The following is a 25,100-nucleotide window of genomic DNA, read 5'->3' as shown; positions in this document are numbered from 1 at the left end:
AAAGCTGAAAGCACAAGTTAAATGCGCATGAATTGTGGGATTACTGTAACAAACATAGGAAGACCTTTTTTTTCCTGTTGAAAGCTGCTATTATGTTAGCTTTAACAAGTCCGTCCGTCCCCCTCTTCTAGACATTGGCTGCAATTCTAACCTCATCTACATAGAAGCAAATCATACTGAATTCAGTGGGTCTTACTCCTAGGCAAGTGGGATTGGGATTGCAGTCACATTCAAACTTATTCTTTTTAAAAAAGGATGGTTTGGCCTGGTTCTCTATGCAGAATTAATTGCATGTCTTGAATCACTAGATTCTACAAGTGTTACAGTCAAAATGCACCCACTCCACCAGCTGCTATCCAGTTTTATTGATGCCTCTTATAGCTGTCCTTCCTGGTTTTTCTGCATTTTGCTAACTGATTATAGCCTTTTATGAGGTTAGCAAGATTATCGTCTCACCTCTGTAACACAAAACCATAGAACACAACAAGGCTTCCTTTATTTTACCTAAAGGCATTTCACTTGAAGTTGTTTTTTATTTTTATTTTTAAAGATTTTATCCTACTCTTTCTTGAAGGAGCTTAGGCAAATATACATTGCTGTCCTTACAGTAGGTTAGGCAGAAATACTGATTTGCCCAAAAGATACCCCAGTTGAGCTTTAAGGCCAAGCTAAAATCTCCATGTGAAATTTGAACATGGTTCTAGTCTAAGGGCAGAGCCATACCATGGGTATTTGGAAAGCTCCGAGGGAGGTTATTTGAGGATTTGGAGCTAGGTGTCATCAGCATAGTGGGGGTGGACAGTTCTGTTCCTTTTTTTATATCAAATACAGGTGAGGTGATGTGTTGAAAAGGTGGCTGAAATCAGTAATGGGCTCAATGGGGTGCCAGTAAACTGGGTCATCCTATTGGATGGTGATATAGTTGGTCAAAGACTTGGGATACAGCCTGTTCTAGGCTGGGTTGCACTGCCCCCAAAGCAGCCTTCGTCAGCCCTCCAGCGCCTTTGGACCACAGCTCCCATTTGCTCCGACCAGCACAGCTGTCAATGGCAGATATAGTCTAAGACAGCTGGAAGGTGTCAAGTGCCAAGGCTGCCCTAAAGAATCAAACTTGGTTCTATTAGTTCCAGCCCTGCGGAACCTCACGTGTCATTCGTAGCATAAAGCACCTCTAGGCAAAGTTGATTGGTTTATAGCTGTGACTCATACTCTGTTAGCATTCAGGTGTGACTACAGTAATGCACTATATGAGGAAGTGCTCATGAAAGTTTAGTAACTTTGATTGGTCCCAAATACAGCTGCTACTGTGCAGATTGGTAGAAATAGGAGGCAGTATGTCTGGTCCCATATTAACATCACCAATATTTTTAAGATTGGGATGGTAAACCTGGTGATCTCCAGAAGTTGATGGACTCCAGCTCCCAACATCTCCAGCCAGAATGGCCAAGGGTCCAGGATAACGGGAGCTGTGGCCCTCTGGGTATTGCTGGAGTGCAGGTTCCCCACCCCTGGATGGTTGTTTTTTTTAAAAAAATGGAAACCCACCTTTACTTTTGGAGGTAAAGTAGTGGCAACCAGAGACGGGGCCTTCTCTGTGGTGGTGCCTCAGCTGTATCTCCTTTATACACTATTCTGATTCCTACACTGATTGTTTTCAGGTACTATGTAAACATCTTGTTGTACCGGAGGTCCAAGTGTTCAACTCTGCTGCTGTTTTTAATCTGCAGAAAACTGTACATTTCTGTTTACAATATATGTGTGTGTGATATAGTTTTTCTTTTAATGCACAATGCCTCAAAGGCTACAGTTGGACGGTGGGCTGTCTATATTTTAAATAACGAAACTGCTTTTCTCTCTCTCTCTTTTTGTTCCAGGTTGGCTCAGTCTCTGTTCGCCCTCTTTGTGTCATCACTTGCGATCTCTGTGGTTTTTGCCATCATCCCAGTCTGCCACAATGTGGTGGTGCTTGCAGTGGTCATGGCCGTGGCTGGCCTGGCCATGGGCTGCATCGACACCCTCTCCAATATGCAGCTGGTGAAGATTTATCAGAAGGACTCTGCTGTCTTCCTGCAGGTTAGACAAGTAACAGGGGGAGGTTGGCCCCTTTTTTAACTCTCTCTAGATCCTTGGAGTTTTTTCCCCATCTTGAGCCCTTGTTAGGGACCCACACATGTTGGCTGGCCTGGTATCCTTGCGCCCTCCCACCAAGGAAGGGGTTGCCATCTCCTCTGATTTGCCACACTGAATGAGACCATTAGTGAGTAACTCCTGCCAGCGCTGCCATTTTTTAGCAGGAGAGGAGGATGAGGGGTATGTTTCTGTTTTGCTGAACACCAGAGGCACTTGGAAAAACTGGCCAGTCTTGCTGCTTTCTTGAGTGGCTCTGGAATCAATGCAGCCAGAAGAAAAGTCCCTACCCTGTCTTTAAACTTGGTGGAAAGGTAGGACTCTCCCTAATTCAGGACTAGTGGCCAGAACAATCTGCAGTCACCAATGGCAGGTGCATTTGTGGACCTTTGATCTTTCCTTGTGTCCCAAATCCTTGTTCCTCTCTGTCTACACACACTGTATTTTGTAAGGTTGAATGCTATCCCTATTGTACAGCTAGAATCGTTGAGTCACAGCAGGACAGAACCTCTCCTGCTTTCAGCTTAGCATTTAATTGTGAAACTGGAAACAGTTTCCAGGCATCACTTTCCAAAAGAAGGTACAATTTAGCATCAGAATCTAACTCACGGAGTGTTCCTTAGTTGCTTGGATTGTTCCTTCGTTGCTGTGCTGCCTCCATGTTCTGCCCATCTTTCACATAGACAGTGAAGATCACCAGAGCATATGTCTTTTGAGAACACAGGGACTGAATGCCCTCTGTAAGCACATCCAGTTACCTCACACATGCACAACGTCCTGTGCACTGAAGATGGTGGTGTAGCCACACTTGCATCACCATTGTCTTCCTGAAGTTATTTGCACCATTAATAATCTCACTCTAAATAAGCAGGTTCAGATATAACTACTCAATGTGTGTGGTGTGGTGTAGTGGTTAAGAGCGGTAGTCACGTAATCTAGGAAACCGGGTTCGTGTCTCCGCTCCTCCACATGCAGCTGCTGGGTGACCTTGGGCCAGTCACACTTCTGTGAAGTCTCTCAGCCCCACTCACCTCACAGAGTGTTTGTTGTGGGGGAGGAAGGGAAAGGAGAATGTTAGCCGCTTTGAGACTCCTGAAGGGGAGTGAAAGGCGGGATATCAAATCCAAACTCCTCTTCTTCTTCTTCTTCTTTTGGAAGAGTTCATGGTAACATTGAATAGCTGCACAGAAGCTGGTGTGTGTAGGTATGGCCAATTTTGTGTGTCTTGGGGCATCTCTGCACAGCCCATGCCCCCATCCAGGTGCTTTGACATGGACTCGAAGTGGAAGAAGCAGCGCTTTTTTTCTTAAAAAATGCTTAAGGGTACTCTCATTTTCCTACTCATATTGAAATACTGCCCCTCAATGAGGTCAAACATAGATCCACAAAATGTTTAGGGGTATGCGTACCCCTGCGTCCCCCCAGCAAAAAAGCATGGGAAGAAGTAACCTTGTGGTGTAAAGCTGGCTCCCTTCACACTCACCCAATACTATTGCAGCACTGACGCCGTCTTAATTGTGCTAGCTGGAGCCCTAGTTCATACTGTTTGCAGCACATCATATGTCTGCACCTGATAGACGCACAATACGCCAGTCACTTGTATCACAGCAGCAAGAGCACTTCAGTTGCTGAGGATCACATATAAAACCCTTTGCAGACCTAATGAAATAACACATTCTAACCCACAAAGGATTTGTGGGCCATTAAAAGTTGCATGTTGGGAGTTTTTTTTGGAGATAATGCACCAGTAGTGATGGGAGAAGGCTTGTCCCAGGAAGGATGCTAGAGGGTTCTTACTTGAGGGTTCTTACTGTTAAGGGTTCTAATGTGCTGTCAGAGGTGTTGTGTGTGCCTTGTTGCTGGACATCATAAGGATATTTTCTCATTCCTTTGTGTAGGCCCTTCATTTCTTTGTGGGCTTTGGTGCCCTGCTGAGCCCTCTGATAGCCGACCCTTTTCTCTCGGACACCAACTGCATCCTGACAAACAGCACAGCCACTGGCAGCAGCAACCTCCCTCACATCCGGAAGTCGCTCGTCCCCCATCAACCTGGAAACTTGTCACACTACGACCTGCCAACAAAAGGGCTGGTGGTGACGCGGGTGTCTTACGCCTTCTGGATTATGGCTTTGATCAACGTAAGTAGTGACACCCTCCTCCTGGCTGATCGTTCCAGCCCAGCACGTAAAGTGGTTTGACCAGCAGGGCAGTGGGGGGGCGGGATGTGTCTCTTGGCCGTCTTCTTCAGAGGAGCCCGCATAAGGCAGTGTGTCAGGGAAAGTAACTTGATTCCACTTTGCCCGTCTAAAACCGTTTTTGGTTTTATGTTGGCACCAAATCAGCTCTTCTGTCTTCCTGCCTTCATTGTTCTCTCATTAAAGTGAAATAGTATTGAAAGAAATGGTAACTGCAACAGAATGTGGCAGTGTGGGATGCTGCTGTCCAGGATTTCAGCCACTGCGTTTCATCATTCGTCGTTCTTTCCATTATCCTTTCCCACATCTACCCACACACCCCATGCAGCCAGTCAGCATTCTCATGCCTCTGGGCTTGTAGTTCTCATTGGGCCATTTTGAAAGTCCACACCAGGTTTATTTCTAAAAAAAAAAAAAATTATACTTCTGCAAATCTTTGGGCTTTAATATTTTATATTTTTTGTATTATGGTCAATTAAAAACCACTTTGATACCACCTTTCATTCAAAAATATCAAGGTGGTTTACAGCCATCTGAAATACAAGTTTATTAAGATCAATACTTTTAAAACCACAAACACAATATAGTCAATACCCGGCTAATATCCACCTATTACCAAGCAACACACAGCTACGTTGCCCCCATTAGCATTTTTGACTTCATTTCAGTGGCTAATGGAGGTCCAAAGAGCAAAGAACTGATCAGCCACTTTTGAGTGGCAGCACAGGCAGTGATAACCTTGGCCTGGAAAACACTAGAAGGAATTTATTTAGACAGGTGGCACAGACAGGCATGGCAAATCACCCTCCTGGGAAAGTTGACCCTTGTTATGAAGGTCTCTAGGACAAAATGAGCATGACAAACCTATGGCATGATTTTATTGTGTACATATACCATAGGAAACACAGGCAATCACCCCCCTTAGCATATAGAAGGCTTTGGGCATACTGATATCAGGGGCATTGTTGCCTTTCTGCTTTTCTTCCTGCTTTTGGAATTGCCTGTGTGTAGCTTCCAGTCTTCCTGCTGGTTAGCATGAATCAAAGGGGTCTGTGTTGCTTTGGACGTATGGTTGTGTTTCTGTTGGGGTGTGAATGATCTGCACATAGATGCATGTGCAAAAGCAGTTGACGTGAAACTCGAGTGCAGCCTTCCCCATCCTGCTGTAGCCTCCAGACGGTGTTGAATGCCATCTCCTGTCAACCCCAGCCAGCATGGCTCATGGTCAGGAATGGTGGGATCTGTAGTTCAGCAAACTTTGGGGACAAATACTCTAGAGAGGGGGCACTACAGCCCTGTTCACCAAACTCCTGCCGAGATTCCTCACAAGCCATAAGTGTGGCAAGCTTTTGTCTGGGAATCAAATGGAGAAGTGGAAGGTTTTCACTGTCTCTGTAAAAGTAGGGATTCTCACAAGTTCCCTTCTCCAGGAAAATTTGGTACTGCAGGCAGAGCCACCCCATACATTTAAGCACACCCAATGCAAGTTAAAAACATGTGATTTCCCCCAAAGAATCTGGGGAATTAAGAGTTTTCCCCTCACAGAGCTACAGATCCTAGTACCCTAAACAAATTACGGTTCCCAGGCTCTTTTGGGGCAAGTCATGTGCTTTACATGTTTGTTAGGTGTACTTTAAATGTATGGTGTGGATCTGCATCATTGAGCCTCAGCAAATGTGCTTAGTGCAGCCTGGCTAAGCTGGGTGGTAGGAACGCCTCCATCTTGAACATTGTCTTGTATGGTACAGCCTCCACTGTGAGCATTATGCATGGTACAGCTGTCACACATGCCTCTTGGTTTCCAAGATTATAATACTCACTATGCTTGGTTCATGATGAGAGGTAGGAAAGACTTGGGAGACAAATGGGAGTATTGAAGGAAATGGAAATGCTTTTTTAAAGCATCTCTGTTATTAAGGTTCTTGCTGGTTTTTGAGTGTCAAGTTCAAGCAGAGGCTCTCTCTTCTCTTCTCTTCTCTTCTCTTCTCTTCTCTTCTCTTCTCTTCTCTCCATCCCTCTCTCTATCTCTTTTCCCTATCTCTCTTCTCTCTAGCCTCATACCCTGTGCTTTGCAGTTAGTTATGAACTAAACCAGTTATTCGAGCTCTGTGAGAAGCAGGGCAAGATTCAGAAATATTACTGCCACGTTACTGAGAAAATATAGGTGTAAACTAAGCAAACAGGACAAGAGTTCACATTTAGCGAAAGGCTTTGTTTTCTTACATCATTGATTTGTCCTCACCTTGCCAGCTTCTCCTTGCCAGCTCTGGCACTGAACCTAACCTGGCTGGCTCCCTAAGCTGCCTGGATGGGAGACTGTTTGGGAAATAATATAAGCCACACTGAGCTTCTTGGATGAACAGAAGGATGCAAAAATGGCATGCCAGAGTTTTAAACTAACTGTGGCTTATCAGGATAGAGTAAGGTCCCTGGTGCTCACTACCCAAATTGTCCCCTCCTCCTTCTGTCACACTGGGAAGGGGAAAGCTACAAGAATGAGCTAAGAATAAGCCATGGTTTGTTCTTGGCTTGTCCCTGTTGTTTGTTTGAGAAGAGCAAGCAAGGAATACTGGTTTGCCTGTAACAATTTGTTCCCAGCACAGCAAAGGAAGGGTGGGCATCAGTGATCTGTGCAGTGTTCACCAGCATGTTTGCTGGTAAGATGCAGATTAACTGTGCCTTATGCTTATGTGTGTCCTTGGGTTATTGCGCACTTCCCATTTCCTTGACTGCTGAGAAGATCCAGGGACAGGGCTGCCTGGTTTGGATGAAAAAGCATCTGAAGACACGGGGTGTCTTTGCCTCTATAGTTTTACCTAGAGAAAAAATTACAAACAGCAGGTGTTCCTATGAGGCAGCTGATCTGCTGGCCCACATCGCATCTTCAGGGTGAGACTCACTAAATAAAAAATGGGGTTCCAGCTGTTGCCAAACTACAACTCCCATCATCTCTGGCCATTGTCCATAGCAACTGGGGCTGGTGGGACTTTGAGTCCAACAGTGTGGAGGGCCACAGGTTCCCCATGTCTGCCCTATATCCCAGCTATAGTGAACTTGTAGTTCATTTTCTTCTCCATGCGAACACACACCCAGTTTCTCTTGCAAACTGATATCTGTTCATGTATGTGCAGACACACTTCTGCCTTTTTCTCTTAGCCTGGATGGGGACAGGTGAAGTCTCTTTCTCCAAGACCTGGTAGGTATCTCATTCAACCCAGATTTCTAACCGTCTTTTGACCATTCACTTGCAGGAGCTAACTGTTCTGGGCAGAGAGCCAGCAATCTCTGGCTAGTAGCCATACCAATCTTGCATTATTAGGTAATTAGTGTCAGTCCCGTCCCCCGAATACATTCAGAATATGTTTCTGAAATGTATTCTGAATACATTTTGGAAGTATTCTAAAACAGCATTTTGGTACCAAATTATGACCGAACTTCAGAAGCCAAAGTATTTTTTTCTGGGTAGCATCTCCATAAGTTCTGTTGCTAAAGGGACAGTTGGTTATATTTATTTCCTCCTGATATCATAAGCCTCATCTTTTTAAAGATATCCCATACAATATGCTTGCATAATTTTTTAACACTTCGCAGCCTCTGCAAGGATTTCTAGCCCTTGGGTGGGCGTTGAAACTTCTATTTTCTGCCTCGCCTGTGAAATATTAGAACCACCTGCTTGTATGCCAGATCTGATGTAGTCAAGCTAAACATATGGAGCTGGTTGGATAAGGAGGACATGAATGTTCTCTGCTTAAAGAGGAGGCTGGCGAAAAGCTCCAGCCTGAGATTCTTCAAAATGCAACAGAAGCACTATAACCAGGTTCAGTAAAAAGTGCAAAATCTCTGGTCACAGAGGAAAGAACAGGTGAAAAATGGGCATCAACAGTCAACATATTACATGGAATTTATTAAAATGATGTGAATTATGTAGCTTCTCTTTAGTAGCGGAATACAGGGCAGTTTACAATATATAAAACATAAAAATATGTAAAATAGTGACAAACAAAAACAATTTAGAAGGCCGGCCACTGATTGCTTAATTAGCCCATGGCCTGGTTGTAGAGGAATGTTTTTGCCTGACACCTAAAGATATGTAACGCAGGTGCCAGGTGAGTCTGCCTGGGGAGAGCATCCCACAAGCAGGAAGCTACCACAGAAAAGGCCTGTTCTCATATTGCCGCCCTTTGTGGAGGAGGCACATGAAGAAGAGCCTCAGATGATGGTTGCAAGGTCCGGTTAGGCTCAAGACACAGGAACTACCGTATTTTTCGCCCTATAGGATGCACTTTTTCCCCTCCAAAAATAAAGGGGAAATCTGGGTGCGTCCTATGGGGCAAATGCAGGCTTTCGCTGAAGCTTGGAGAGCGAGAGGGGTCGGTGCGTACCGACCCCTCTTGCTCTCCAGGCTTCAGGAAGACATCCGCAGCCTAGGCAGCCCTGCGGGAGGTCCCGCAGGGCTGCCTAGGCTGCGGATAGCAGCCTGCCACCCAGCGTGAGGGGCGCCCTGAAGCAGAGCGCTCCTCGCGCCGGGCAGACATCGGCCAGCCCCACAAGCTTGGGGGACAGCAGGGAGGCGCAGTGCTGCCATCCCGCTGTTCCTCAACCTGGTTCGGTTTCCCCGACCTGGTTTTGGGGGGGAAGTAAAGGGAATTTTTCCCCCTTTATTTTCCCCCCAAAAAACTAGGTGCGTCCTATGGGACGGAGCGTCCTATGGGACGAAAAATACGGTACTGAATACCATTGCTCAGGGAAGACAATATTGCATTGGATAGCTCCTGCATCTAGCATAGCACAGCAGCTTTTGAGACAGAGCAGTTGTATCTGATAAGTGGGAACTTAAAATTTCAGCAGTGGTACTTTTAAAGGTCCACAGTCATTCTTAAATTGCCTGAGCGTTGGTTTTGGGCAAGGTTTGTGTGTAAGTTCATGAACCCTCTCCCCTGGTTATAGAAACGAGCAGTTGCAGCACTCTTAAAACAGGAGAACCTCCCGCCCCATGAACTCAGAGACTTTGTCATAGTTGGCACCTGAGCACGGAAACACTTGACAGCTCTGCTGAAAATGGTTACGTTTTGCTTCCTGTTACACCAACCTGTTGAGTAATAGAACCTGGAGGTGAATGCAGCAGGTGACAGCAAAAAGAGCAACTGGGCTCATCTCAATGTGTTGCATGAACAAGCAAGTCCTCCTCTGTTCTGCCTGATGTGCAATTCAAGGCGAGCCTTTGGGGGCCTTTCTAAAAATGGACCCTTGTCCCAAAGGCTTTTGTTTGTTGAAGCAATGGATATGGCCATATGTTGGTAATGAAGTAATGAAGAAAACAAGGGACTTTTAAAAACTGGGATGATAGTCCATAGAAATCTCTGTGTTTGGGGAACTCAGAAGCTTGGTCATAGCTTGGTTGTTGAACGCCCTGGAACTCAGACATTTTTGCTCCTGAATGCCACAAACCTGGAAGTGATTGTTCCAGTTTGTAAATGTTCTTTTGGAACCCAAAGGTCTGATGGGACTTCTGCAGCTTCTGATTGGCTACAGGAGCTTCCTACAGCCAATCAGAAGCCACGATTTGGTTTTCAAACATTTTGGAAGTCGAACGGACTTCCAGAATGGATTCCATTCAACTTCCATGGTATGACTGTATCTATATCTATAACCTCACTTCTTACGGGGATATACCATATCTGGGCTATTTTCCTGAAGGCCAAACACACTAATAAACTTGGTGCATTGTGCTGAAAAGTATGCCCACATATTGGTAGAGGCACCTTGAAATGGGATCATGACTTTTTAAGAATTGGGACAGAGGGCAGGAGGTACTAAGTGAGGGTGGGGGTGCTAGTCTTCTGCTTACAGTAGACAAACGAGGCAAGATTTGTACTTTTTTATACAGTGGACGCTTGGGTTGCGAACGTGATCTGTACGGGATGCACGTTCGCAACCTGCAGCATTCGCAACCTGCGTCTGCGCATCTGCAGGTTGCGATTCGGCGCGTCTGCACATGCGCAAAGCACAATTTAGCACTTCTGTGCATGCACGACCGCCGAAACTTGGAAGTAACCCGTTCCAGTACTTCTGGGTTTCAGCGGTCCGTAACCCCCAAAAAATGTAAGCTGAAGCGGCTGTAACCGAGGTATGACTGTACTAGCAGCAAGCTTTTTCTTGAGCAAGCTTGGAGGTAGAGCACTAAATAAAAACAAATGGGTGATGGGTCAAAGGATATAATGGGAGAGGACCATAGCTCAGTGTGAGAGCATCTGCTTTGCATGCAGAAGGTCTCAGGTTCAATCCCTGGCTTCTCCTTTCCTCTAATAGTTGTTTGATATGCAGAGATTTATCAAATGAAGATATTCCAGAGCTGGCTGTAGGAAAAGGTTCACCTGCCAAATTTTCCGTGACAGACTGCTGTAAATAGCACAGGAGCAGGGCCAGAAGAAAAAGCTGGCAACTGAAGTTGCATCACTCAGCCCCTGGTGATCACCTGAAAATTACCCAGATTTGTGTGTTTATCATGTCCAATGTGCATGGCTGAACACCACTAGTGTTTTTAAAAATATGGTGTGTGATTTACTCCTAGCGGCAGATGTGTGACCAACAGAACCCTTGATGTTCAGAAGAGCAATGTCACCCAAGTGTGAAACTGCTAGTTTTGTTAGGCAAAGACCTACTTACTTAAATACTGTTACACTTTTCAGATCAGATCAAATTAGTTGTTTGGACCATATGCCAGCAATAACAATAAATACTTGTTATATGCCATACCGAATGTGAATTCATAATTAAGCCAACCCACTGCAGCCACAGGATAGCAAAACCTCTTAGATGAGCATTCTCTGCCGCAAAGACATATGATAGGTAGAGCCACCTTTTCCGTGACCTTTTCCATCAATGCGCAGGCTGGGTTTTGCTTCGCATTGTGGGCAGAGCATTTAGCCATGAAATGATTTTGCTGTTTGTTTAGGCTGGTGAGGCCTGTGCCAAGGCCTCGCATTAAACAGTGTACCAGGAGGTCTAGTATATTACCCCAAAGCAAGCATGCCGAGTTGTGAGATCCTGTAATAAAATGCCTTGGCCCTGCCTGTGTGTATCTTGGCAGATGAACCCAGCTGTGGAAGCCAAACAGGCTCATCAGCACCATTCAGCCTACCCTCCCCCCCCCCTTTTTCTTAAAGGTGAAAAACACAAGCAGATATCGAAAAGGGGTCGTTGTTCCTGTGAAACACTTGGATGGACTTGGAAGAGGGATTTCACCCAAGCATAGTATTCAGTTGTCCATCTGAGACTGTGCTACAATAAATCTGTTAAGTCTTTCAGGGGCCACAATATTATTTTATTTTCCTTTTTTTAACAAAGAAAAAGAAAGAGTTGCCTGCATGGAAGCTTCACTCCCTCCAAGTGGAGGCCCTTGCCCCAGATGTTTTGAGTGGGGGTTGTGCTTATTCAGGAGGGGAGAGGAAAGCACAGCACTCTGCCCATGCTCAATAACATTTGTTGCTTTTTCTTAACATTTGGATGCCTTCCTACCAAGTCTGAGCTCAACTTCGCAAGCTGCATTTTTGCACCTGGAACTTTGCAAAATAAAAATTGCATTTGCAAAACTGATCCTTCCACCTGTGTGTTTCCAATTTGGTTGATCTGTGGATTGTTTCTCCTCACCTGCAACATGGCTGCCCCAGCACCACTATTGCAGAAGGCAATGGTGCTCCCACTATCTGGGAGGCAGAATGCCACCTTCACATTTCCCCTTGAGTTCAGGATAGAAATTGGCTGAAGCCATGTGCTCCTTATCCTGCCATGTGGCATGGCAGTTCAAATGCTGGACTAGATGTGACCCCTGGGCGGTTAAGTCCAGTCAAAGGCAACTATGGGGTTGCGGCGCTCATTATGGAGTTGCGGCGCTCATCTCACTTCAGGCCGAGGGAACCAGAGTTTACCCACAGAAAGCTATCCAGGTCATGTGACCAGCATGACTAAACTGCTTCTGGCGGAACGGAACACCGTGACAAGTGCTAGAGTGCACAGAAATGCTGTTTACCTTCCCTATTTATCTACTTGCACTGGTGTGCTTTCAAACTGCTAGGTTGGCAGGAGCAGGGACAGAGCAAAGGGAGCTCACCCCATCACACAGATTCGAACTGCCGACCTTCTGATTGACAAGCCCCAGAGGCTCAGTTGTTTAGACCACAGCACCACCTGCATCCCAGATGACACCCATATTCAAATCTTCATTTGTTAATGAGGCTGGGTGGAGGGGCAGGGAGATCTTGAGCCTATCAGCCAAACCTACCAAGCAGGTCTGTTGGAGGCTAAATTGAGAGGGGAAAAGAACAGTGCACAGTGTTCTTGGAGGCAGGGTAGGATGGAAATGAAATAAATACATAAATCACAGCCCTCTGCATTATAAAATTGCTTTGGGCATAGTTTTATGGAAAAGCAGGACCAAACAACTGCTCCTCTTGACTAAATATTGATTTCTCAATAAATACATGATAAGTACCCACACTCTTCTGAGAGAAGCTGTCTGTGCAGGTATGCAGGCTTTAGATCTCATTTGTTCTCATAGCTCTACCAGCAACATCCCCAAATTTCTCTTTAAATTTTAATTCCTGGGAAAGGAGGATATATGGCAACCATAGAATGCATTCTGCAGCTTTGCTGATACTTCTGAAGTTCTGGTACAGTAAGCCCACAACCTACGGACATTGAACATGTGCATTCAGTTTTATGTGCGTGGCAAAAATAAATTTAAAAGGGTTGGGGTTCCGCGGGAAATGACGTTGGCAATCAGAGCTGCCATTGCACCCAATGAATTTTGACTCCACACAATTTTGGCTTTAGGCGCGATCCACAGAATGTAACCTCTGTGTAAGTTGCGGGCTTACTGTAATTGTGGATCAGGATCAAAGTTCTGAGTGGGGTTTTCAGCGTCCTGACTATTGGCTGATACTGGGAACTTTCCAGGGGTGTGTGCAGAAACTTTCACCCCAAGGAATTCTGGCAGTTGCAGCTTCAGGGCTCAGAATGTGGCTTGCATGGGCAAAAGTCGTGCCAGGTGCCACCTGTGAAATGAACCATGCAGATCTAGCAGACAGTAGTCCTGAAGGTTCCATTGGGGTCACCTTTTTCCCCTAAGAGCAGCATCCAATATTTCAGCATAGCCAATATGGCTCGGATTCCCAGTAGTGTTTGCTGCTCTATAGGCAGAAAAGGAGCTTGGGCCGACAACAGATTAGCAGACATTGGAGGTGCATCACAAGCTAATGAATGCTACCTTTAAAAATTATCATTTCAGCTTTACTGCTCCAACACTTAAACCAGAAGCAGGAGACAGTTGTGCATGTAGGGTTTGGATGTGTGTGATATCTGTAGACTGTAATATCTGAAGGCAGTGCTGCATGTGTTCTCTCTAATTTGGCTTTGTTTATTTTTAGAGGAGCTAACAGAAGAAAAGCTGCAGCAAAGATTCTAATTACCATTTTCTTGCTTTTGAACTGGACTAACATGCTGACCCAGTTAAGCAAATCACGGCAATTCTGGGGTAATCTTCCAACCTTTGCTCACAGAGGTGACACTCTAGATGAGATTCCTCTTCACATATTTAATTATCTGTGTTCATTAAAAATCCAAGCCTTCCATTTGTCTTGAGTTTTCCATTCTTGGGAGCCTGAGATTGATTTCCTCATTTTATTCTGGAGCATTGCAACAACTTGTGTGCAATTCAGAGACCAAATCTTAGTTATATCCACAGGGATCCCACAAGAAGATTAATAGGGATATTTTGTATGCTACTTCAATGTTTGATAGTGCTTTCTCCTGGCTAGAACTCACCTTTGCAGCATTTGCAAACAAAGTCACTATTGCCATTTCGCAGAGGGCAAAGTAAAGGCTGAGACAGTAGGGGAAATACAGGATACCGGCCTTATACATGTCTAGCCTGCTGTTCTCCCAAAGGGCAGCGTGAGGTCTGTTTATTCTGCTCTGATTTTCGTGGCCATTAACGCAAACTGCTCCTGACCTCCGGAAGGATTCTAACTATTAGGGGAAAACGTTTTTCTTCCATGGGACCGAACTGGCTGTTCTTGTTCCTATTGTTCTGTGAACAATGGAGGGCTCTTAAATGAATTCAGCTGAGGAGGGGGAATCAAGAGGGAGCAAATGCTCCATACATTGAAAGAATACCTCCAGCCAACAAAAACCAGGAAATGTGCACTTGCAGCTCCTGCTCATTCACAGAGGAGAGCAAAAACAATATATGTGAAACCAGCTGTTAATGACAGACGACCTGGCTTCTGCCATCAGTCTGGTGGGGAGAGGAGGAAGACGGCTTCATTTATTCCTTTCATACCCCACCACCATCCCACACATGAAAGAATACACCCCAGCAGATATTAACTAAAAGTAAGCACTGTGACATTTCAGTTTTAAATTCATATGTTCTGTTTTGGAACCTCAGAGGAACAGCAGAGGGCGCTGCTTCTGTGTACCTGAACACAGAATTACACAGCGGTCTCTACAGTAAAGCAGGACTGAATTGTCCCATGTGAAAGCTTAGGCAACGCCTGTTCAGATTTGTGGGGAGAGAGGCGAGGAGACACCGTGGCTTGTAAGCCCCTCCTTTCTAAATGTGTAGCTTCTCAAGGCAGTTTGGGTTGGACACAAACGCCGTGGGCATCTATGCTGCTCGCCTACCATCTGCTGGCAGAGCAAGAAATGGCACTGCATTCTCGACGTCAATATATCAACTGAAAACGGGTGTGTTCTTTATAACTCACAGGGAAAGTTAGGTTTTAAAAAAGGGAATGAGCCATTTAGTGGTGGTGAGCTGTGGGAGGAGGTTTTTCCAGAAGATGTCTGAAATGTTATGTTCTAGGTTAAGTTTTTGGCAGCTTGGCTTGCTGGGAGTCCCAGTATACCAGGGCATTTCTTTCTTTCTTTCTTTCTTTCTTTCTCTCTCTCTCTCTCTCTCTCTCTCTCTCTCTCTCTCTCTCTTCTTACGCAGTGGGTGGGGGGTGTTATTGTTACAAAACTGTTGATTTTAAAGATTTATAGCCCACATTTCATCAATCCAGCTACAAGTAATGTTGCTGAACTCGCAGCTCCAGTGTGAAACAGAGTGCCAGACTTGGACCTGGGAGGCCTGGGTTCAAGTCCTTGCTCAGCGATGAAACTCACTGGGTGGCCTTGGGCCAGTCACTGCCTCTCAGCCTCACCTACCTCACAGGATAGATAAAACAGGGAGAGGAGAGCCATTTACATCACCTTGAGCCTCCTTGGAGGGAAAAAGTGATATCTAAACACAACAGATAAATAACTCCAATCATTCCTGACCATTGGCCATGCCAGCTGGGACTGGCGGGAGCTCAATGGCATTTGGAGGTGCAAAGGTTTACAAGCTCTGGCTTTTAAGATGTGCCCTGCATAAATAAAAAATCTGAGCCAACAGCAGCCCCCTCCAGGGAGAAGGGCAGGTATGAACCCTAGAGGTTGAAAATTGTTATAAGGCACACAACTGACTTTTCTTTTTGCCTGTTCTTCTGCAGCTGCCAGTCCCCTTTGCGGTCTTCCTGCTGCTCTACAAGGAGAGGCTGGTGCCTTGGTGTCAAAGCGGCAGCCCCCCACTACTGCCTGCGGATGAGCTGGCACTGGAAACGCGGATAGCTGACCGGGATGACTCTTCCACCTCCTCGCCAAGAACTCAGCCAGAAATAGGTGAGAGCTGCCAATCCGGGCTGTGCATGCAGAGCCCATTACCATGGTATCAGAGCCCTCTTCTCTCCACAGGTTGTAGCGAGAGGGTGTGTTGTTTTGCTGCGGGAAAGGGATGAAGCAAAGCACAGAGTGAAATATTCTGCATTAAGCTTCCCAGAGACAGTGTGCTTCTGGCCAGAAGCTGCAAGAGGGCAAAGGGCTGTCAAGCTCAGGTCCTACATGGGTGGCCACTGAGACAGCGGCGTAGCAAACCCTGCTGGCGCCTGGGGCGGAACATTTTAAGAGAGCGCCCAAAGTGGTTGAGGTTTTCTAAGGACACCGGTAAAAGCCGTCAAGCTTTTTTGGGAGAACATTGCCAAAAGTTGCTCAGCCGGCTTTTTGAGGGACGGACACTGGCTCCACGGGCCCCCATGGCACCCTGCAACCCCGACCCCCCCACACACACACACCTGGTGCAAACGCTGAGCAGCATCAACAAGGCTCCCACTGCCCCTCCGGTCTCTTTGGGGCTTCCTCCACCCTCACTGAGGTCCTCTCCAGGCTCTCTCTCCTCATGAGCCACAAGGACTTTTCAGCTCTCTCCTGCCATTTCTGGGTTTGAATTGGATCATTTAATTCTTTCCTGGCACTACATGTATACACGGTTGTGCGCAAGTCGATCGCACATAAGTTGAGTGACTGTCTATACATGGACTAAATGGGCCACTGGACCTGATCCACCAGGCTCTTCTTATCCTCTTATCTTCTGAAATGTTCATGGACAAATGAGTCAAACACATGGAAACAGTATTTTGGAAACTGAAAAGGCTTGAGTACTAGGCTAGAACCCTATTTGTGCTATCAGCTACATAGGTCTGGTTATGTTCCCAGAACACACATAAAACTAAGGAAGCCAAACCAGTCCAAATAGGTTGAATCCTATTGATCCTATAATATCGTACATTATTTGTCCTTGGCTTCTGTTTAGTATTAGTTCTGTAGGCAATGAATTGAAATCCCTGGGGGCAGGTTTCTCTGCTGGCGTTTACCCAGGACTCAGCTATACAGCTGCAAATAAAACATTTTAAATCTGTTTTAAGTGCAATATAAAATGTGACACTAGATGGCGATTGTGAGCCTTATAGAAAATTCAATATATTTTTAAAAATGCTTTTTAAAAAAAGCATTTTCAGAATGATTTTTATATGTTTGTAGATTCCACCCCAGTTTGTAGCAGAGAAGGAATGTCGGTGTGATTGCAAAAGCTCCTCTCCTGTCCAAATACCAGCATTTGTTCCAGTCCATGTTAAGGCCTTTGCCAAATTGGGAATGATGTTTTATGCCCACTCTGCCCTCCTAGCAAGGAAGGTGTTTCCTTCTGGGCCAAGGCATCTGTTTCCCTGCATTGCAATAACTCCCATGAGCAAAAGGGAGGCAATTATCTCACACACAGAGTGGTTTGAAGATGAAAAGCAGCCTGTCTTTCTGCCAGGAAGGTTATTACTGGAACTCTGAAAGAAGCAATTTCTGTGCACCTTCTAAAAATGTCTCATTTATTTATTTGGTGGCTTTTGCTGTGGCGTGTAGCAGCTTACAGATGCATTTGCCCATGTGCATCAAGAATGCCAGGTGTTGCATATTTCTGTCGTTTTCTATGCACACACACTGGGATGCATTTATGTACATGCAAACATTTCTGGCTGCTCTTAACCCCACAAGCCATGCAGCAATGACATGGAACACATTCTTATTCTTATTCTTATTATTATTATTATTATTATTATTATTATTATTATTATTTATTAAATTTGTATACTGCCCTTCATCTGAATATCACAGGACATTTTACAACGTAAAAAAAACAAAATGAAAACACAAATTACATAATAAAAGCAAAAGCAAAATAAACCAATAGCCCGTCTCCCACAGACACATTTTTAAAGGCCATAGAATATTAATGCCCATTCCACTTTGGTGTATGTAGAAAACCAGTAAAATGGTGGTATCTGCCTTGGGGCCTCAGCTCCCATAGTGCCAGCTGCATCAGACCAAAGGTCCATCTAGTCTAATTATGGGCAGCCTTTCTCCTGCCAAGGACTGCATTCCTTCAGGGCTTCATTCCTTCAGAAGTAACCTGTCAGAATAGAAGACATCTTTACCCTGATATGGCTCCCCTTTGTCACATACACAGCCCAAAAACACAACGACAAAAATCCACCAACAGCATATGAATCAATATGGCTAACCTGATCCAAAAACACCCCCCACCTCCACTTAAACATGAAAACAAAGTTCACCACAGCCAATCACAAACGAACAACCACACGCTAGGCCAACCCCAACTTCTCTCACCACCAAAGGAACACAAGCAATTAGTAAAGAGAACCCACACAAGCGATGCTGACACAAAACCCCACACATACACTAAGGAGAATAGAAACATCGCCTCCTGAGCCCACCACCACCCACCATAGCCCCCTCCACCTCTTTCCCCCTTTTCTTCCTAATGTAACCTTAATGTCTCAACAAATGAAACTGACCTATGGAAAATGTAACTTGAAAAAAGAGACATTGCACATACTTTTGTAAATCAAGGAATCTCAAATAACTAAATAAATAAATGTCTGTCAGGAGCCATATTCCAGTGGTGGATGGGGCTGAAGCCATCAATGAATGTGGGGCGATCCATTTCCTGCTTTCTTTTTTCCACCCTCTTCTCTTCCCTCTTCCTCCCTGTCCAGTAGGCTGTTGAGGGAGGAATTGTTCTTGCTGGAGGTGTTAACCAATTGCTTTCAGGGGGCTTTTTAAGTTAAACTGAGGGCCACATGAAATTAAGCCCAAGGACCATGCTCGGTTCTAGGGCTGCAGGCTGCCCACCTACGATCTAGTCCCAGCATTCTGTTTCCAGCACCATCTAGCCAGACAACTCCTGGCCACAAAAGCAACAACCCCCCTCTGCTACCCAAATTAATTTTGTGTGACATTCCTGAATGTGTTTTTTCAGTTGGACCACTCTGAATTCAGAAGCACTTCTATAGACAAAGAGCCGAGACAGCAGGAAGAGAGTCCCAAGTCAGGCCTCCCAAGGCTCACAGACCTCAGCCCTGTGTGTTTGTGTGCTTCACTTGTGTGCTTATATAGTGTCAGGCCAGCCTCTCCCCTGTCTGTGTTCACCACAATTTGGTGGAGTTGGGGAGTGACAGGGATGTAGTCTACTCATTTTAACCATAATGCCACATTTCCCAGCCTTCAGTTGTGGGAAGTGAGTTGCAGGAGTGATAACCCCTCCTTATTATTTACCAGAGGAGACCTCTTCAGTGGTTTGGAAGGTAGACACAATACTTTAGCCATAAACTTGTTGCTGAACTCTGGAGCCTGTTCTGGGGCAAATCTTTGCTACAGAGAGAGAGAGAGAGAGACCCCATTTGGGTCATTTGGGTACCCAAGAAGCTTCACTACTCTTGTGTGCTACTCTTGTGTACTACTCTTGTTTTCTCTACCCAGGGCATGAGGACCTCTTCGGATGCTGCCAAAGCAAGAACTTCATAGGAGCTCCTTGCTCTTACTTTGCTGTCCATGTGATGGGTGCCCTTCTCCTCTTTATGACCGATGGGATCCTGGTAAGAGCAACAATTGAGGAGTCAGTGTCAGACCCACCCAATTTGCACTACTGGGGCACTCCAGATTCCCTAGAATGGGCTGAACAAGTGTTTTCAAGACTGTCTTTTACTTGATCTGTGTAGCTTGGCTTCAGTGCTCATGGAGAGCCTTTAGCTAAAAACTTGTCTCCCTCCAGTAGTAGATAGGTAGCCGTTTTGGTCTGCCATAGTCAAAATAAAAAATTCCTTCCAGTAGCACCTTAAAGACCAACTAAGTTAGTTCTTGGTATGAGCTTTCGTGTGCATGCACACTTCTTCAGATACACACTCATTCCTGATAAGAGAGGTGTGCTGTGTGGGTCAGCAGTTTGTCTGCCCAGGGAGGTGGTGTTCAACCAACTTTGCTGAGGATTGTACTCTCTGTGAAGCATAAGGTGCCAGTGTGGGAGTGCTGTTAGATTAATCTTTATCTCTTGGGCCTCCAGGATCACGAGTTCCTTCTGTTGGTTGTGGCTAATCCACCAACTGCAGTCCTTCCTGAGTAGATACAATCTTGACCGGTGCCCATGCCCTGGTAACTTTGAGGGTGGGCTGCATGGGGCTGCCTTTGAAAACTGTTCAGAAATTGCAGCTAGCCCAGCACACTAACTTTGTTTCCTAACACGGACTGAGTGAAGAGCTCACATCTGGCTGCACTGAAACACCACCCCTGGCTTCCAGTGAGATTCAAGGTGCTGGTCTTAACTCTCAAAGCCCTTCATGGCTTAGGACTCAAATATTTTGTGGCATTGCCTTGTCCCATCTGAATCTGTTCATTCGCTGACATCCCCATCACAGACCCCTGCTGTCTGAAGTGTGTTGCGTGGTTACTGCACAGTTGGAGGGCCTTTTTTGTGGTGGCTCCTCATCCTTGGAATGCCCTTTTCAAGGAATCCCACCCAGAGACCTAATGTCTAGAACTTAGGTGCCAGGCAAAAGCATTTCTGTTTCCCCCAGACTTTTCAGAACTGCTAAGGCAAGCATTCTCAAACGCTAAAAAGTAAAATAAATTTAAATGCACTATTGTGATTTCAGTTTCTTTTAATTTTGTATATTGGTTCACATATGTTAGTAAACCAATTATTTTACATTATGCTTTTTCATTTCTTACTACTGTGTGTGTGTCCTGGGAATATAGATCTCGATTGAAGATTTGTGTGGTATACAGATTATGTACGTAAGTAAATCTGATGTGGGTTGGTCTCTCCTGCAGGGCGAGTATTCTGGGTTTGTGTACAGCTACGCCGTGGAGGAACCACTCTCCGTGGGACACAAGGTGGCTGGTTACTTGCCCAGCCTCTTCTGGGGATTCATCACTCTGGGCCGGCTCATCTCCATCCCTGTGTCCTACAGAATGAAGCCAGCAACTATGGTTTTCATCAATGTGGTATGGCGATATCTTCTTCTTCTCCCTCTCTTCCGAGGTAGCAGACAGGCTTATTCTGGCTATGGCGTGTCTGGCAGACCAGTAACATGGATATAACCAGCGACTGGCACCCTCATTTGGAAGCAAGAGTGTATTATTCCTGCAGCTGAGAGCAATGCAAGCAAGTTGGTTAGAGCAGGAATGGGAAACCTGTGGCCCTTCAGACATCATTGGCCAGCAGCTCCAAGCAGCTGAACAACCTCTGGGTGGCCCCAGGCTCCCTATTCCTGGGACATTTCATTCAGAGAACCCTGGAAGTTGTGCTGAAGGGGGGGGGGCGACTGGAGATCTCTAGCAAAGCAGTCTCCTTATCCTTGCATGCCTTCCAATTCCAGGGTTTCTTGAGGGAATTGTTATTAGGGTTGGGCGATATATCAATATACTGTCTTATATCGATATTAAGAGTAGTTTGCGACCCGTGGCGACCCGGAAGTACCGGAAAGGGTTACTTCTGGGTTTCGCCACTTGTGCATGCGCACAAATGCCAAATCGCGCCGCGCACCCACGCAGATACGGCGCTTCAGGTTGCCGGCCTTTCATGTTGCGCATGGGCCTCCGGAATGGATCCCGTTTGCAAGCAGAGGTACCACTGTATATCGTGAATCGTGTGTGTGTGTGTGCTTGTGTGCAATAGTCAAAAAACACGAAACAGTGGTACCTTGGGATGTAAACAGGATCAGTTCCGGAGCCCTGTTTGCATCCTGAATAGAACGTAAGATGTGACTGTGCGTCTGCGCATGTGCAGGTTGCGTTTTGCTGTTTCTGCGCATGCGGCGGCGCATACGCGAGCGGCGAAACCCAGAAGTAATGCGCTCCATTATTTCCGGGTCACCACGGAGCGCAACCCAAAAATACTTATCCTGAAGTATATTTATCCTGAGGTATGACTGTATTGCAAAAACTGGGAAGCTGGTGCTGCTTCCTGTCCTGTGCGGCCATTGCTATTGCTAACTCTGCCTTAGCTACATTTCCGTGCATCCTGTAGCAGCAGCAGCAAACTGACGCAAAAATTGCTCTTTGAGAAATTGTGTGTGCACTGCAGGGTCACTCTTTGCCATCTCCCCTGCCTGCCTCCCTCCTCAGCGCTCTTGTCTCCCAAGCAGGTGGAGCTTGACAGCCTCCAAGTGGGAGCTTCCCTCCCTCAGAGACCCCAGGTTGTTGTTGAAAGGCAGGCACCAGGCTGGTAGGCGGCTTAGGTAGAAGCATGGCTTCTGGAACCAAGCCCCTTCTCTCCTCCTGTTCTCACGTAAAAATATAAACTGGGGTAATAATAAAAAGAAATAGACACTGCTCTAGCATAAAAGCCGATTCCCTCTTTCCCCTGTTGTGTTTGTGGGTGTGCGATTGTCTGTGTGCATGCCTCCCTCCCACCCCATGTTTGTGTTTGTGTGTTTTGTGAAGAAGCAGAACACTTAAATGAATTAAACCAGCCCCTCTCTGCTGGCAGGCAGCAGGTCGTCTTAACTTTACTCTAAAGTAGTTATCTCCCCCCCTCCCCGCTTCCCGTGTCCCAAGCAACCTGCAGAGAACCTGCAGCCACCAACAAACACGTTTATTATGCCTTAATCTTATATTAGGCAGGAATGGATTTATGCCACAGTGACTGTGTAGGCTCTTACCCATGCTCACCCCTGAATTCCATGTGGCTTACTCCCTGACAAGCGTGTATAAAAATGCAGCCTAAATTGCTTGGTCTCAAAGGCCCTAACTATGCAGGTCTGTCAGCAAGGGAAGTAATAAGCTTCTAGTCCTTAAGGAAAAGAGTATCTGCCCCCCTCCAACTTCTTGTCTTCTGCATCTTCTTTTCAAGAGTGTGGAGTAAGGTGGAAGGATATTATGTGGACTAGGACCTTGGAGACGTAAGTCCACTTGGACATGAAGCTCACTGGGTGGCCCTGAGCCTAACCCACCTCAACAGATGGTTGTGAGGATAAAATGCAGAGAAAGGAAACCATTAATGCCACCTTGAGCTCACTGGAGGGAAGGTAGAATGTATTAAATATATATATATACAAATAAGGAGTACAGCCAGTGGTGCAGACATGCAGAGTAGAAGCAATTTGCTGTGTCCTGGGTTAGTGAAATGAGCCTGCTCTTTGCTTCCGCTGTGATATCTGCTGGGGACATCAGATACAGTAGTTGAGCTTGGTGGCCATATCTGTAAAATCAAAGGGGGATTTTTGATGTGCTACACTAGTAGCATCAAGTGGTGATTTTCATGCATGAAATGGCTCAGATCAGCCACCTTCTGCTAAAGCTCTCTTATCTAAATTCTGAAGCAGTTTCCATGTTCAGCTGGGCATTATCGGGAGATGAGATACCAAATGATGCCCACGTGTCTGTGAATCTCTCCAGAGGCAAGGCTCATACAGTCAGGGTTGTGTGTCTCTCCCCCCCCCCCCCCCGGTGGCAGTGGTGGTTACTCAAGTCTTTTTAGCTGAGCGCAAAAAAATTCTTACTCCATATTTAATTTAATTTTTCCTCCCATTCCTTTTATGTCATTGCAGCTTGGAGTGCTTGTAACATTCTTCCTGCTCCTGATCTTTTCCTACAGCGTTGTCTTTTTGTTTGTGGGGACTGCCTCCCTGGGCCTGTTCCTCAGCAGCACTTTCCCTAGTGTCCTGGCCTACACTGAAGACATTCTCCAGTACAAAGGTAAACCAGATCTCTCCTTGTTCTTTCTTTCTACCAAGAAAGAATAGCTTCAACAACCACAATCAAAACAGAGCCCTTTAAATGAGGGCCATGCTTTTAACTTTCCAATTAAAGGTAATCCCTGGTTTGTTTTTAATTTTTTTTTTTTTGTCACAAGCTAAGCAAACAACTAAATCCTCTGCGTATTTGTTTAACTGTAGGCATAGTCTGTGAAGTGCTGCCGGACTACAACTCCCATCAGTCCTGACCACTGGTCTTGCTTGCTGGGACTCATGGGACTTGTAGTCCAACAGCATCTGGAAGGCAACAAGATGGTGACCATTGACCTGTTATGTTCACTGGAGCTTACTGCCAGGGGAATGTGCAAGGACGACTGCTTTAAGCACTTGGTTTATCATTAAAGAGCAACATTCATGTATCTTACTCGCTTGCATAGGAAAGCCTTCGTCCTTTCCATCAGCATAGCATTTGTACCACAGACGTCTGCCATTTACATTTGGGTGCCCTCTTCTGTTTCATACTTTATCACACACCCCCAGGGGGGAATATGTGTATATTTAAAATAATAAATAATAATAAATTTTATTTATATCCCGCCCTCCCCAGCCGAAGCTGGGCTCAGGGGGGCTAACAACAATAAAATAGTGCAACATTCTAAAAACATTTCATTATAAAAATTAATTAAAATCCAATTGATGGCAACTTACAGCTTAAGTTCTGTAAAGATTGCCAAAGGACGGAGTCAGGCTGTGCCCTGACCAAAGGCCTGGTGGAACAGCTCTGTCTGCGGAAAGATGTCAAGTCCCGCAGGGCCCTAGTCTCTTGTGACAGAGGGTTCCACCAGATTGGAGCCGCAGCCAAAAAAGCCCTGGCTCTAGTTGAGGCCAGCCTAACCTCTCTGTGGCCTGGGACCTTCAGGATGTTTTTTTTTTTAAGATTGTAGTTCTTCTGTGGGGCATACCAGGAGAGGCGGTCCCGTAGGTACAAGGGTTCTAAGCTGTATAGGGCTTTAAAGGTTAAAACCAGCACCTTAAACCTGATCCTGTACTCCACCAGGAGCCAGTGCAGCTGGTATAGTAGCGGGTGAATGTGATCTCGCAGCGAAGACCCCGTAAGGAGTCTCACCGCGGCATTCTTCACCCGCTGGAGTTTAAAAGCATTTCTATACCACGTAACATTTCAAAAATCTCCAAGAATCCTTTGTATCTTGCTCTTAAAGATGGGACATGTGCATCTTGCTGCATCTGTTCAGTCTCCTTTATCTGCTTCTTGCAAAAAGTGTAACATGGTGCCACTTTCATTCCAGGCTGTGCCACTACTGTGCTGGTGACAGGAGCAGGTGTTGGAGAGATGGTTCTGCAGTTGCTGGTAGGGTCG

At 45.8% G+C, this 25,100-nt stretch overlaps 1 protein-coding gene across 1 annotated transcript in view; it reads left to right on the top strand.

Moving 5' to 3' along the window:
• Nucleotides 1–25,100, top strand: part of MFSD4A (major facilitator superfamily domain containing 4A) — a 45,235-nt gene that overhangs the window by 15,027 nt on the left and 5,108 nt on the right. Inside the window, exons 2-8 of the mRNA XM_083509001.1 lie at nucleotides 1,875–2,073; nucleotides 4,026–4,265; nucleotides 15,857–16,025; nucleotides 19,509–19,624; nucleotides 20,856–21,029; nucleotides 23,576–23,723; nucleotides 25,030–25,100. Of these exons, the coding sequence (XP_083365127.1) occupies nucleotides 1,875–2,073; nucleotides 4,026–4,265; nucleotides 15,857–16,025; nucleotides 19,509–19,624; nucleotides 20,856–21,029; nucleotides 23,576–23,723; nucleotides 25,030–25,100 (1,117 nt within the window). The remainder of the gene's footprint in view (nucleotides 1–1,874; nucleotides 2,074–4,025; nucleotides 4,266–15,856; nucleotides 16,026–19,508; nucleotides 19,625–20,855; nucleotides 21,030–23,575; nucleotides 23,724–25,029) is intronic.

The sequence above is a fragment of the Podarcis liolepis genome, assembly GCF_965112155.1.
Source record: "Podarcis liolepis genome assembly, chromosome: 6".
Taxonomy (NCBI): domain Eukaryota; kingdom Metazoa; phylum Chordata; class Lepidosauria; order Squamata; family Lacertidae; genus Podarcis; species Podarcis liolepis.
This window is presented reverse-complemented; position numbering and strand designations above follow the sequence as displayed.